The sequence below is a fragment of the Moschus berezovskii genome, chromosome 10 (assembly GCF_049115385.1).
Source record: "Moschus berezovskii isolate FMDL1 chromosome 10, NW_MosBer_1.0, whole genome shotgun sequence".
In the NCBI taxonomy this organism is placed as follows: domain Eukaryota; kingdom Metazoa; phylum Chordata; class Mammalia; order Artiodactyla; family Moschidae; genus Moschus; species Moschus berezovskii.
This window is the reverse complement of record NC_142469.1, coordinates 90282777-90298322: the sequence shown is the minus strand read 5'-3', so window position 1 is coordinate 90298322 and position 15546 is coordinate 90282777. Positions and strand designations below refer to the sequence as shown.

The following is a 15546-nucleotide window of genomic DNA, read 5'->3' as shown; positions in this document are numbered from 1 at the left end:
TCTATATTTCTGTCTTTATGCCAGTACCATACTGTCTTGATGACTGTGGCTTTGTAGTAGAGCCTGAAGTCCGGCAGGTTAATTCCTCCAGTTCTATTCTTCTTCAAGATTGCTTGGGTATTCGAGGTTTTTTGTATTTCCATACAAATTGTGAGATTATTTGTCTAGTTCTGTGAAAAATATCGTTGGTAGCTTGATAGGGATTGCATTGAATGTATAAATTACTTTGGGTAGTATACTCATTTTCACAATATTTATTCTTCCAATCCACGAACACAGTATATTGCTCCATCTATTAGTGTCCTCTTTAATTACTTTCACTAGTGTTTTATATTTTTCTATGTACAAGTCTTTTGTTTTCTTCAGTTCATTTCAGTCGCTCAGTCGTGTCCGACTCTTTGCGACCCCATGAATCATTCCTAAGTATTTAATTCTTTTCGTTGCAACAGTGAATGGAATAGTTTCCTTAATTTCTCTTTCTATTTTCTCATTATTAGTGTATAGGAATGCAAGGGATTTCTGTGTGTTGATTTTATATCCTGCAACTTTACTGTAATCATTGATTAGCTCTAGTAGTTTTCTGGTAGAGTCTTTAGGGTTTTCTGTGTAGAGGATCATGTCATCAGCGAATAGTGAAAGTTTTACTTCTTCTTTTCCAATTTGTATTCCTTTTATGTCTTTTTCTGCTCTGATTGCTGTAGTCAAAACTTCCAGAACTATGTTGAATAGTAGTGGTGAGAGTGGGCACCCTTGTCTTGTTCCTGACTTTAGGGGAAATGCTTTCAGTTTTTCACCATTGAGGATAATGTTTGCTGTGGGTTTGTCATATATAGCTTTTATTATGTTGAGGTATGTCCCTTCTATTCCCACTTTCTGGAGGGTTTTTATCATAAATGGATGTTGTATTTTGTCAAAGGCTTTCTCTGCATCTATTGAGATAATCATACAATTTTTATTTTTCAGTTTGTTAATGTGGTGTATTTCGTTGATTGATTTGCAGATATTGAAGAATCCTTTCATTCCTGGGATAAAGCCCACTTGGTCATGATGTATGATCTTCTTAATGTGTTGTTGGATTCTGATTGCTAGAATTTTGTTAAGGATTTTTGCATCTATGTTCATCAGTGATATTGGCCTGTAGTTTTCTTTTTTTGTGGGATCTTTACCAGGTTTTGGGATTAGGGTGATAGTGGCCTCATAGAATGAGTTTGGAAGTTTCCCTTCCTCAGCAATTTTCTGGAAGAGTTTGAGTAGAATAGGTGTTAGCTCTTCTCTAAATTTTTGGTATAATTCAGCTGTGAAGCCGTCTGGACCAGCACCACAGTTTGAAGGCATTCTGCCTTTGGGTTCTGCCTTCCTTATGGTCCAGGTCCAGCTCTCCCAACAGAAAGTGACCACTGGAATACCACAGCCTTGGCTAAACCGGCCTTTGTGGGCAGAGTAATGTCTCTGCTTTTCCATACACTGAGTTTGTCATAGCTTTCCTGGCAAGAAGCAATCCTATTCCGATTTCATGGCTACAGTCACAGTCTGCAGTGAGTCTGGAGCCCAAGAAGAGGAAATCGGTCACAATTTCCACCCTTTTCCCTTCTATTTGCCATGCAGTACAGGAACTTAAGACTACAAAATGGCGTGGGTTTCCTAGGAAGGAAGTTGATTACATTCTTTGATAGAAAAGACCACATTATTCCTATACTCACAGAAATAATTTCGAGTCTTTTGGAAAGGTCATTGGAAAATCTCGGGGTTTATACGGAGTTTGCTTTCCTAACCCGTTTTTCTTTTTTTTTTTTGCTTTCCCCGGGTCCCCAGCCAACCGCGGAGCCGCTGGAAGAGGCCGCCGGCCGGGCGCAGCCTCCTTCTCCGGGCGCGGTTCGGGCTCTCTGGTTCAGGCTCGGGCTCCTGGGCCGCGTGATGCAGCCCAAACAAGGTGCAGCCTCGCACGTGTCCCCGCCGGCGCCCGGGACCCAATCGCCGCGCCCGCCCAGCGCTCGGGCCGCGTCCGCCGCTCGCAGGGACACGGGGGACCCGGAGTCGCGCCGCCCGCCGCCGCCGCCATGCGGTTCCGCTTCGGGGTGGTGGTGTCGCCCGCCGTGGCCGGGGCCGGCCCGGAGCTGCTGGTCGTGGGGTCCCGGCCCGAGCTGGGGCGCTGGGAGCCGCGCGGGGCCGTGCGTCTGCGGCCGGCCGGCACGGCGGCGGGAGCGGGCGCGCGGGCGCTGCAGGAGCCGGGCCTGTGGCTCGGGGAGGTGGAGCTGGCGGCCGAGGAGGCGGCGCGGGACGGGGCGGAGCCGGGCCGCGTGGACACGTTCTGGTACAAGTTCCTGAAGCGCGAGCCGGGAGGAGAGCTCTCCTGGGAAGGTACGGGGGCAGCTGTGCCGCCCTGCACCCCGGGGCCCCGGCCTCGGCCTGGGGCGGCCTGCACTGTGCCCGCCGCGGCTCCCCGCGCGCTCGGCCTGGATCTCGGGCTTTGCCCGCCGCCCGGACTGCCCGGGCGCCCCGGGCTGACCCTGGTCTGGCCGCCCAGCTGTCGCCACCAGCCGGGCGTCCCGCTCCCGACCGGCTCCCCTGGTGGAGGCTGTGTTCCCGGTCTGCCGTTCCTGTTCGGCCTCTGCCCCTCCGGCCTCTTCCCCACACACCCGGGACCTGGTGTCTTGCCCCCGCTGCCCCGGCGCTCCGGCCTCAGCCCGCCTGGCCCCCCGCGTCCTCTGTGAGGGCGTCCCCGGGCTCCCTGGGCCCCGCCGCTCCTGGGTTTTGCTCCTCGATTCCGCCGTGACTGTTTTTGTGCCCTCATTTTCCTGCCCCAATTCATTGAAAAATTACCCACCCAGTTAGCTAGCCTTTTCACTAATCCTAAATCACCGACTTGATGGATATGAGTTTGAGTGAACTCCGGGAGTTGGTGATGGACAGGGAGGCCTGGTGTGCTGTGATTCATGGGGTCGCAAAGAGTCGGACACGACTGAGCGACTGAACTGAACTGAACTGAACTGAAAGGGCAGCATGCTGCTTAGTGTATTTTGTTTTTCTTCTTTTCCATTTGAGACTGAACAAATGGCAAGATGTTGAGCGTTTTCTCTTTTCGAATTTTTTTTCAAAGCCCGAAATACGTGGCTTCCCTGGTGTCCCAGAAGATAAAGAATCCGCCTGCTGTGCGGGAGAACTGGGTTCGATCCCTGGGTGGGGAAGATCCCCTGGAGGCTGCTGCTGCTAAGTCGCTTCCTTCGTGTCCGACTCTACGACCCCATAGACGGCAGCCCACCAGGCTCCCCCGTCCCTGGGATTCTCCAGGCAAGAACACCGGAGTGGGTTGCCATTTCCTTCTCCTATGCATGAAAGTGAAAAGTGAAAATGAAGTCGCTCAGTCGTGTCCGACTGTCAGCGACCCCATGGACGGCAGCCTACCAGGCTCTTCCGTCCATGGGATTTTCCAGGCAACAGTATTGGAGTGGGGTGTCATTATCTTCTCCGTCCCCTGGAGGAGGGCATGGCAACTCACTCCAGTATTCTTGCCTGGGGAATCTCGTGGACAGAGGAGCCTGGCGGGCTACAGCCCATGGGTCACTAAGAGTCGGACATGACTGAGCGACTAAGCACAGCATAATTTGGCAGTGGAGATATGCTCCGATTTCTTAAAATACAAAATCAATACATGGTGGCTGGAAAAAAAAATAAAGCTAAAACATGTTCAAAAGTAAAAACTTGTTTCCTCCACTCACCCTAAGCCCATATATACCAATATATGACGTGTCTGTTTATCTCACACAGAGGTTGTATAATATATTCACCTTCTTGCCTCTTCTGGCCCTGCAAAATGTTGCAAAAACTTTTTAGTGTTACTCCGTGTAGATGTATTTCATCTTCTAAATGGTAACGAAATATTCTGTATCTACCACTGTGCACTGAACTGAACTGAACCAGTGTGCACTTAGATTGCTTTCCATCTTCTGTTAGAAACAGCTTAATTAAAAGTCCTTGTATAAAGTTCTCCTTGAACATTTGCGAATGTCCTTGTAGGGTAGATTCTGAGAAGTGAAATTTTAGGTCAACAAGTAGACGTGTTTTACATTTCAGCAGCAGTAGTAGTGTTGCTCCGGAGAAGGCAATGGCAAGCCACTCTAGTACTCTTGCCTAGAAAATCCCATGGATGGAGGAGCCTGGTAGGCTGCAGTCCGTGGGGTCGCTAAGGGTCGGACACGACTGAGCGACTTCACTTTCACTTTTCACTTTCACTTTTCACTTTCACACATTGGAGAAGGAAATGGCAGCCCACTCCAGTGTTCTTGCCTGGAGAATCCCAGGGACGGGGAAGCCTGGTGGGCTTCCGTCTATGGGGTCACACAGAGTCGGACACGACTGAAGTGACTTAGCAGCAGCAGTAGTGTTGCTCAGTTGTGCCTGACTCTTTGCAGCCCCATAGACTGTAGCCCGGCAGGCTCCTCTGTCCATGGAATTTTTCAGGCAAGAATATTGGAGAGCGTTGTCATTCTCTTCTCCAGGGGAACCTCCCCACCCAGGAACCCAACCCAGGTCTCCTGCATTGCAGGCAGATTCTTTACCATCTGGGCCACCAGAGAATAAGGGCTGCCAAATTATTCCCTGAAAAAGTGATGCCAGGTGTAGACTCCTGTCCGTGTGTGAATGTAGACAGCCCTTTCTTTAAATGAAACGTGCAGAGTAGGGGACTGGAGTGTGTATGGCTCAGTGGTTGTCTAAAGTGGATGAAAGGTCCCTGGGGAAGTTTATATGAAAAAGTGGGTCATTTAGCCCATAGTGATGTGGAAAGGAAGAATCAACAAAGAGCATGAGTATTCTGTAATATGTTAATATGTTATCCTTGTTCCTTTTTTTGCACCCCACTGAGTTTCATAGTCTGGTACCCTTTATTGTCCTTTTGTGTTACCATGTCAGAATTGAAAGGTACTCTCATCGATTATGCCCTTCTTTATAGGATATTCTATTATTAGTAGTATTGGATAGTTATTTTCATAATAAAGTAATATCTGATAATTTTAATAAAAATTAAGATGGTTAAAAACAAAGATCTTCCCTTTCCCCAGTCCTCCTCCTTTTCTATTTTTAGTTTTTCTGAATTCTCCCAAATTCAGATATTCTTCTGAATTTCTTAATATATCAACTTGAATTTTTCTGTTTTTAGGTTTTCTGAGAGTTGCCACATGGATTATATGTTACACTTTAAAATTAGACAATGTCTACTGACAGCTGCTATATACCTATAAAATTAACCATCTTACTTGCTGTGAAATATGAGAAATTTAGCTCAGGTTCATTATCTCTCCCCTCTCTGCTGATTTTTATATTATTATTTTACATTATACTCATGTAGTTTACTGTTGACTTTCTATTATATAGAAATTTCTGTATTATACTTTTATATAGAAAGTTGCATATATGCATGCTAAGTCACTTCAGTTGTGTCTGGCGCTTTTCAGCACTATGAACTGTGACTCCCTCCCCAGGCTCCTCTGTCCATAGGATTCTGCAGGCAAGAATACTGGAGTAGGTTGCCATGCCTTTCTCCAGGGGATCTTCCTGACCCAGGGATAGAACTTGTGTCTCTTATGTCTCCTGAATTGGCAGGCAGGTTCTTTACCACCAGTGCCACCTGGGGAGCTCATGTATATATAAAAGGTTAAGAAAAATAACACCTGCACATTCCTTTCCTTTTCCTTACTTTGGTTAATCATTGTTTCTATATTAAGTTTTATATAATTTGTATTTTGTTTTATAATTGTTACTATGCCATTTTGTTTTAGGCTGATAGGTTGATTCAAAGAATTATAAGTTAACAGACAGCATAATGAGAAGCAGCATCAGTTCAGTTCAGTTCAGTCGCTCAGTCGTGTCCGACTCTTTGCGACCCCATGAATCACAGCACGCCAGGCCTCCCTGTCCATCACTAACTCCCGGAGTTCACTCAAACTCATGTTCATCGAGTCGGTGATGCCATCCAGCCATCTCATTATCTGTCGTCCCCTTCTCCTCCTGCCCCCAATGCCTCCCAGCATAGCCAAAGTTTAAGAGCAGGGATTCTACAGCCAGAATGTCTAGCTTCACCAACCAGTGTGTGACCTTGGGCAAGTCACTTAACTTTGCTGTGCTATTGTTGAAAGGACCAAACTGACTAATAAATCTAAAGAGCTTAGGATAGGACATATATTAAGTGTTAAATAAGTGTTACTTGTTGTTATTTTTACTATTATGATTGGGAAATAATTATTGCAGAACCAAGTAGTGTAATTACACTAATTAAAAAGTGCAGAAATATAATTCTGTGACATGAAACCTGTGTACTAGGAGGAAAAGTTCTCTTACACTATAAATCATGCTCAGATTTTATTTAAAATGATATCAGAGTTCATTTTACTTTATATTTAAGTGGCAATGTTCTTTTACACCTTGTTTTAAATTTTCTAGTTACTTTTTAAAAACAGGAACAACACATTGATCCTCAAAATTTCCTAGTTTAAATGAACTATCTGATGAATGCAAATTCCTCACTTTTTGAAAACATTCTGTTCCTTGAAGATTTGGGGGTTTTGTTCTAATTTTCACTAATATTGATATGTATCTTTCTGAACATAGCTGTTGGGATTTATATTATTGTTGTTGCTTTTATTTGGACTCCTGTGTCAGTTGCATTGTTTAGAATTCCACATTTTCCACTTTCTTGAATATCTTAGTCCTTTCATTCAATCGTATCCTCAAATAATTTAAAGAAACAGTAACTGAGAGATAAACTACCTGAGTTCTTAAATGCCTGAAAAGGCCTTTATCTTGCTTTCACATTTGATTAGTCATCTGGTAGAATATTCTAGTCTCAAAATAATGTTTGCTTTGAAGGCACTGTCTGAGTACCTTCTAGCACCAGTCGTAGTTGATAATTCTCATGTCAAAGTAAGCCCATTTCTTTGTCGGTACTTTTTTTTTTTTCCTCTTTGAAGCTTAAAAGCTTTTCCTTACATTATTTTACCAGCTTGTATCTTAGTCTTTTGTTGTTGTTGGTTGTTGTTGTTCGTATGATTTGACAGTTGGTTGCCTTTCTCAATTCCAGGAATTATTTTTTTTTTTTTACTAATGGAAACTTTCTATTGTTTCTTTATTTCCTCCTCTCTGTTTTCTCTGTTCTTTCCTCTGACATGTATTACTCATACACTGTACCTTCTGCTTTTATGTGAGTATCTCTTAGCATTTCTCCTGTGTTTCCCATCTTTTGTTTGGATAGATTTCCGCGACTATGTTTCCAGATCACTGTTTTGTTTTTAATACTACCCATCCCATTATTTACTTCTTATACTAGACTTAAAATTTTTTTTTGACAAACATTTTTAATCTCCCACGTTTTTCTGTTATTCTCTGATTTCTTTCTTTTTTTTCCCAGAGCTGGTTTTTCTTCCGGTATGGATAATTTATATTTAAATCTTTCTGAGGACATTAAATAGAATTGATTCGAATTTGTTTTTGTCTTGCATTAACTTTTTGTCCCTTTCCCCATAGCAATATTTTTTTAATGCTAAAAGTTTTCCTCAAGTGTCTGGTAATCTTTCAGTTCAGTTCAGTTCCGTCGCTCAGTCTTGTCCGACTCTTTGCGACCCCATGGACTGTAGCCTACCAGGCTTCTCCGTTCATGGGATTCTCCAGGCAAGAATACTGGAGTGGGTTACCATTTCCTTCTCCAGGGGATCTTCCCGACCCAGGGATCAAACCCGGGTCTCCCGCATTGGAGGCAGACGCTTTAACCTCTGAGCCACCAGTGAAGCCCAATCTTTAGGTGACCGTTTATTTTTATGAATAAAGGTTATGTTGATTTGTAGAAGCAGCTGTGCTGGATCCCTGCTGAAGTTGCTTACATTTATCAAAAATCTCCTCTAAGTGGAAGTATACTCATGGGGTATCATGTAATTTGGCAGATTTTGTGGAGGGGAAAGTTTATTCACTTAGGGTTAATGGGTGAGAATCCAGAGGACTCCTGGTCCTTAACATTAACAAAGTAAAACAAAACAAAGCAAACAAAAATGTGACTATAGGTAGAGATATTTCAGTCTATTTTATTCCTGGATGGTGCTCCCTTTTTCTTTTACCTTCTAGTCAGTTGGTGAGTACATAGTTATCTCAAGATCTGTTCTGTTCAGATCTCTAGACCCTACACCTCTTCTCAGGTCCTTTCCAGGAAAACCATTCCATCCTATATTGAGGACATAGCTATTTCATGTTAGGGATAATGTTGGGTGGAAGGAGGCAGGTGGGAGACCATTCCTTCAACTTTTCCAGGTTGGCATCTATTTGTTAAGTCTCTTCTTACAAGTTTTTCTTCTTCTTAAAAAAATATTTATTTATTGATGCCATTCCCCATGGCATGTAGGATCATAGTTCTCTGACCGAGGAGCAAACCCATGCCCCTGCAGTGGAAATCGGGGATTCTTAACTACTGAACCACCAGGGAAGTCCCACATGTCTTTCTTAACTACTTTTTCATTCTTTCTCTTGGCACCTGTTCCTTTTCTTATACCTCTTTTATAGTTTAAAATTGCATTAGTTATAGTGACTTGGACTCTGATTATAAGTAATAGAAATAGTATGAACAGTAGGGAGGAGGATCTACCCGCTCCAAAAAATATGGACTGTTTGAGAAACAGTTTGGAATGCAGTAGATTGCAGATTGGGTTTCCCTGGTAGTTCAGCTGGTAAAGAATCAGCCTGCAATTAAGGACACCTGGTTTGATTCTTTGGTTGGGGAAATCCCCTGGAGAATGGATAGGCTACCCACTCCAGTGTTCTTGGAGGCTGGCGGCTTAGACAGTAAAGAATCCACCTGCAATGTGGGAGACCTGGGTTAGATCCCTGGTTTGGGAAGATCCCTTGGCGGAGGGCATGGCAACAGGCTGCAAGTAACAGAAAATACAACAAGCAATTGCTTAAACAAATAAGGATTAGTTTTTGTGCTATAAAAAGTTCATAGGTAGGTGATAGTGATAATGGTTCATAGCTTGTGGGTAAGGTGCCACTGTATTTTCTTAGCTTTTCCCTCAAGGCTACAGCTGCTGTTCTAATCATTGCATCTGCGTTCAGTAGAATAAGGGAGGAGAGGGTAGAGTAGAAATGTCAGCTATAGGCATCCTTTTTAATCTAGAAAGCACTAACTTTGCTGGCATTCTCCCTACCCTTCAACACGCATACAGGTATACCTTGCTTTATTCCACTTCACTTTATTGAGCTTTGCAGATGTTACATTTTTTTTTCTTACATTGAGGATTTGTGGCAACTTTGTGTTGAACAAGTCTATTGGTGCCATTTATAAACAGCATTTTCTCAGTTAATGTCTCTGTGTCACATTTTGGTAATTCTTGCAATACTTAAACTTTTTTATTATTATTATATTATTTATCCTTCTGGGAAAGATTCACCATCCTAGATGCCATTCAGAACATTTGTGATTCATGGAAAGAGGTCAAAATATCAATATTACTAGAATTTTGGGAGAAGTTGATTCCAGCCTTCATGGATGACTTTGAGGGGTTCAAGACTTGGAAGAAGTATCAGCAGGTGTGGTGGAAATAGCAAGAGAACTCAAATTAGAAGTGGAACCTGAAGATGTGACTCAGTTGCTTCAATCTCATGGTAAAGCTTTCCCCATAAGGAGTTGTTTCTTATGCATAAACAAAGAATGTGTTTTCTTAAAATAGAATCTACTCCTGGGAAGATGTTGTGAAGACTGCTGAAATGACAAGAGAATATTTAGAATGTTACATAAACTTAATTGATAAAGCAGGAGCAGGGCTTGAGAAGATTAGCTCCAGTTTTGAAAGAAGTCCTGTCATGGGTCAAAGGCTATCAAATAGCATTGTGGGCTTCAGAAATACTGTTCATGAAAGAAAGAGTTAATTGACGTGGCAAATTTCACTGTTGTCTTTTTTAAAGAAATTGCTGCAGCCACTGCAGCCTTTACCAGCCACCATCCTAACAGGTCAGTAGACATCAGCATCGAGGCAAGACCCTCCATCAGCAAACAAAATTATGACTTGGTGAAGGTACAGATGATGGTCAGCATTTTTAGCAATAGAGTATGTTTAAACTAAGGTATTTCAATTACTTTTAAAATTTGCCTTATTTTGATGTTTGCTTTATTTTGATAGCCTGGAACTGAATTGGCAATGTCATTAAGGTATCCCTATAGTTCTTTTTCATATTTATAACTGAACAGAACTGTTGTACTGGGGCTACATCTACTGCAGAAGCCCTAACGAAAAAGTCAGTCATTTCTCCAAAGAGCTCTGGTTTGTTTTATTGGAGAATGGTATTAAAAACCACTCCTTCATGGATCACAGCTTTATCATTGTGAAGGAGCTATGAGCCATGCCATGCAGGGCCACCCAAGATGGATGGGTCATAGCAAAGAATTCTGACAAATGTGGGCCACTGGAGAACGAAATGGCAACTCACTCCAGTATTCTTGCCTGAAGAAACCCATGTACAGTCTGAAAAGGCAAAAATATATGACACCAGAGCCCCCCCAGGTCAGAAGGTGTTCAATATGCTGTTGCTGCTGCTGCTGCTGCTGCTAAGTCACTTCAGTCGTGTCCGACTCTGTGTGACCCCACAGACGGAAGCCCACCAGGCTCTCCCGTCCCTGGGATTCTCCAGGCAAGAAGACTGGAGTGGGTTGCCATTTCCTTCTCCAATGTGTGATAGTGAAAAGTGAAAGTGAAGTCGCTCGGTCGAGTCGGACCCTTAGCGACCCCATGGACTGCAGCCTACCAGGCTCCTCCATCCATGGGATTTTCTAGGCAACAGTACTATATGCTGTTAGGGGAGGACAATTGCTAATAGCTCCAGTAAGAATGGAAGTGGCTGGGCCAAAGCAGGAATGATGTTCAGCTGTAGAAGTGTCTGGTGGTGAAAGTAAAGTCCAATGTTGTGAAGAACAACATTGCATAGGAACTTGGAATGTTAGGTCCACGAATCAAGGAAAATTGGATGTGATCAAGCAGGAGATGGCAAGAGTGAACATCAACATCTTAGGAATCAGTGAACTAAAACAGATGGGAATGGGTGATCTTAATTCAGATGACCATTACATCTACTACTGTGGCCAAGAATCCCTCAGAAGAAATAGAGTAGGCCTCACAGTCAAAAAAAAAGAGTAAGAAATGCAGTGTGTGCTATTTGCTAAATCATTTCAGTCATGTCCAACATTTTGCTACCCTATGGACTGTAGCCTGCCAGGCTCTTCTGTCCACGGATTCTCCAGGCAAGAATCCTGGCATTGGTTGCCATTTCCTCCTCCCCGGGACCTTCCTGACCAAGGATCAGAACCTGTGTCTCTTATGTCTCCTGCATTGGCAAATGGGTTCTTTACTTCTAGTGCCTCCTGGGAAGCCCAAGAAATGCAGTACTTGGGTGCACTCCAAAAATGACAGAATGATTTCAGTTCTTTTCTAAGGAAAGCCATTCAACATCACAGTAATCCAACTCTATACTCCAAGCACTTATGCTGAAGAGCTAAAGTTGACCTCTTCTTTTTTTTTTTTTTGTAATTAATTTATTTTTTATTGGAGGCAAATTATTTTGCAATATTATATTGGTTGGTTTTGCCATACATTGACATGAATTTGCCCCGGGTTTACATAAGTTCCCCCTTCTGAACCCCCCTCCCACCTCCCTCCTCCCTTTATCCTCCCTCTGGGTCATCCCCGCATGCCAGCCCGGAGCATCCTATAACATGCATTGACCCTGAACTAGTGATTCATTTCACATATGACAACATACGTGTTTCAATGCCATTCTCCCAAATCATCCCACCCTCACCCTTTCCCACAGAGTCCCAAAGACTGATCTATACATCTGTGTCTCTTTTGCTGTCTCGTATACAGGGTTATCATTTGCATCTTTCTAAATTCCATATATATGCGTTAGTATGCTGTATTGGTGTTTTTCTTTCTGGCTTACTTCACTCTGTATAATAGGCTCCAGTTTCATCCACCTCATTAGAACTGATTCAGATATATTCTTTTTAATGGCTGAATAATACTCCATTGTGTATATGTACCAAAGCTTTCTTATCCATTCGTCTGCAGAAGGACATCTAGGTTGCTTCCATGTCCTGGCTATTATAAACAGTGCTGCAATGAACATTGGAGTACATGTGTCTCTTTCAATTCTGGTTTCCTCGGTGTGTATGCCCAGGAGTGCGATTGCTGGATCATATGGCAGTTCTATTTCCAGTTTTTTGAGGAATCTCCACACTGTTCTCCATAGTGGCTGTACTAGTTTGCATTCCCACCAACAGTGTAAGAGGGTCCCTTTCTCTCCACATCCTCTCCAGCATTTATTGCATGTAGACTTTTGGATAGCAGCCATTCTGACAGGTGTGAAATGGTATCTCATTGTGGTTTTGATTTGCATCTCTCTGATTATGAGGGATGTTGAGCGTTTTTTCATGTGTTTGTTAGCCATCTTTATGTCTTCTTTGGAGAAATGTCTGTTTAGTTCTTTGGCCCATTTTTTGATTGGGTCATTTATTTTTCTGTAGTTGAGCTGCAGGAGCTGCTTGTATATTTTGGAGATTAATCCTTTATCCGTTGCTTCATTTGCTATTATTTTCTCCCATTCTGAAGGCTGTCTTTTCACCTTGCTTATAGTTTCCTTTGCTGTGCAGAAGCTTTTGATTTTAATTAGGTCCCATTTGTTTATTTTTGCTTTTATTTCCAATATTCTGGGAGGTGGGTCTTGGAGGATCCTGCTGTGATTTATGTCGGAGAGTGTTTTGCCTACGTTCTCCTCTAGGAGTTTTATAGTTTCTGGTCTTACATTTAGCTCTCTAATCCATTTTGAGTTTATTTTTGTGTATGGTGTTAGGAAGTGTTCTAGTTTCATTCTTTTACAAGTGGCTGACCAGTTTTCCCAGCACCACTTGTTAAAGAGACTGTCTTTTCTCCATTTTATATTCTTGCCTCCTTTGTCAAAGATGAGGTGTCCATAAGTGGGTGGATTTATCTCTGGGCTTTCTATTTTGTTCCATTGACCTATATTTCTGTCTTTATGCCAGTACCATACTGTCTTGATGACTGTGGCTTTGTAGTAGAGCCTGAAGTCCGGCAGGTTGATTCCCCCAGTTCCATTCTTCTTCCTCAAGATTGCGTTGGCTATTCGAGGTTTTTTGTATTTCCATACAAATTGTGAGATTATTTGTTCTAGTTCTGTGAAAAATATCGTTGGTAGCTTGATAGGGATTGCATTGAATGTATAAATTACTATGGGTAGTATACTCATTTTTACAATATTTATTCTTCCAATCCATGAGCATGGTATATTTCTCCATCTATTAGTGTCCTCTTTGATTGCTTTCAGTAGTGTTTTATAGTTTTCTATGTACAAGTCTTTTGTTTCCTTAGGTAGATATATTCCTAAGTATTTAATTCTTTTCGTTGCAACAGTGAATGGAATAGTTTCCTTAATTTCTCTTTCTATTTTCTCATTATTAGTGTATAGGAATGCAAGGGATTTCTGTGTGTTGATTTTATATCCTGCAACGTTACTGTAATCATTGATTAGCTCTAGTAGTTTTCTGGTAGAGTCTCTAGGGTTTTCTGTGTAGAGGATCATGTCATCAGCGAACAGTGAAAGTTTTGCTTCTTCTTTTCCAATTTGTATTCCTTTTATGTCTTTTTCTGCTCTGATTGCTGTAGTCAAAACTTCCAGAACTATGTTGAATAGTAGTGGTGAGAGTGGGCACCCTTGTCTTGTTCCTGACTTTAGGGGAAATGCTTTCAGTTTTTCACCATTGAGGATAATGTTTGCTGTGGGTTTGTCATATATAGCTTTTATTATGTTGAGGTATGTCCCTTCTATTCCCACTTTCTGGAGGGTTTTAATCATAAATGGATGTTGAATTTTGTCAAAGGCTTTCTCTGCATCTACTGAGATAATCATATGATTTTTATTTTTCAGTTTGTTAATGTGGTGTATTACGTTGATTGATTTGCGGATATTGAAGAATCCTTGCATTCCTGGGATAAAGCCCACTTGGTCATGATGTATGATCTTCTTAATGTGTTGTTGGATTCTGATTGCTAGAATTTTGTTAAGGATTTTTGCATCTATGTTCATCAGTGATATTGGCCTGTAGTTTTCTTTTTTTGTGGGGTCTTTACCAGGTTTTGGGATTAGGGTGATGGTGGCCTCATAGAATGAGTTTGGAAGCTTCCCTTCCTCAGCAATTTTCTGGAAGAGTTTGAGTAGAATAGGTGTTAGCTCTTTAAATTTTTGGTAGAATTCAGCTGTGAAGCCGTCTGGACCTGGGCTTTTGTTTGCTGGAAGATTCCTGATTACAGCCTCTAGTTCCGTGCTTGTGATGGGTCTGTTCAGATTTTCTATTTCTTCCTGGTTCAGTTTTGGAAAGTTGTACTTTTCTAGGAGTTTGTCCATTTCTTCCAGGTTATTCATTTTATTGCCATATAATTGCTGATAGTATTCTCTAATAATCCTTTGTATTTCTGTGTTGTCAGTTGTGATCTCTCCATTTTCATTTCTTATTTTATTGATTTGGTTCTTCTCCCTTTGTTTCTTGACAAGTCTGGCTAGCGGTTTGCCAATTTTATTTACCTTCTCAAAGAACCAGCTTTTGGCTTTGTTGATTTTTGCTATGGTCTCTTTTGTTTCTTTTGCATTTATCTCTGCCCTAATTTTTACAATTTCTTTCCTTCTACTGACCCTGGGGTTCTTCATTTCTTCCTTTTCTAGTTGCTTTAGATGTAGAGTTACGTTATTTAGTTGACTTTTTTCTTGTTTCTTGATGTGTGCCTGTATTGCTATGAACTTCCCCCTTAGCACTGCTTTTACAGTGTCCCAGAGGTTTTGGGTTGTTGTGTTTTCATTTTCATTCATTTCTATGCATATTTTGATTTCTCTTTTGATTTCTTCTATGATTTGTTCATTATTCAGCAGCGTGTTGTTCAGCCTCCATATGTTGGCATTTTTAATAGTTTTTCTCTTGTAATTGAGATCTAATCTTACTGTATTGTGGTCAGAGAAGATGCATGGAATGATTTCAACTTTTTTGAATTTACCAAGGCTAGATTTATGGCCCAGGATGTGATCTATCCTGGAAAAGGTTCCGTGAGCACTTGAGAAAAAGGTGAAATTCATTGTTTTGGGGTGAAATGTCCTATAGATATCTATTAGGTCTAACTGGTCTATTGTATCATTTAAAGATTGTGTTTCCTTGTTAATTTTCTGTTTAGTTGATCTATCCATAGATGTAAGTGGGGTATTAAAATCTCCCACTATTATTGCATTATTGTTAATTTCCCCTTTCATACTTGTTAGTAATTGTCTTACATATTGCGGTGCTCCTATGTTGGGTGCATAAATATTTATAATTGTTATATATTCATCCTGGATTGATCCTTTGATCATTATGTAGTTTCCTTCTTTGTCTCTTTTCACAGCCTTTGTTTTAAAGTCTATTTTAATCTGATATGAGTATTGCTACTCCTGCTTTCTTTTGGTCTCTATTTGCATGGAATATCT

General features: G+C 41.8%; 1 protein-coding gene across 2 annotated transcripts in view; it reads left to right on the top strand.

Moving 5' to 3' along the window:
- The first annotated feature begins 1976 nt into the window (after positions 1–1976).
- Positions 1977–15546, top strand: part of EPM2A (EPM2A glucan phosphatase, laforin) — a 110666-nt gene continuing 97096 nt past the window's right edge. The window contains exon 1 of one of the 2 annotated variants that reach the window (XM_088840811.1): positions 1977–2358. In XM_088840811.1, coding sequence (XP_088696937.1) covers positions 2058–2358 — 301 coding nt within the window. In that variant the 5' untranslated portion in view covers positions 1977–2057. The remainder of the gene's footprint in view (positions 2359–15546) is intronic. The other variant, XM_055433346.2, reaches the window with a different exon arrangement.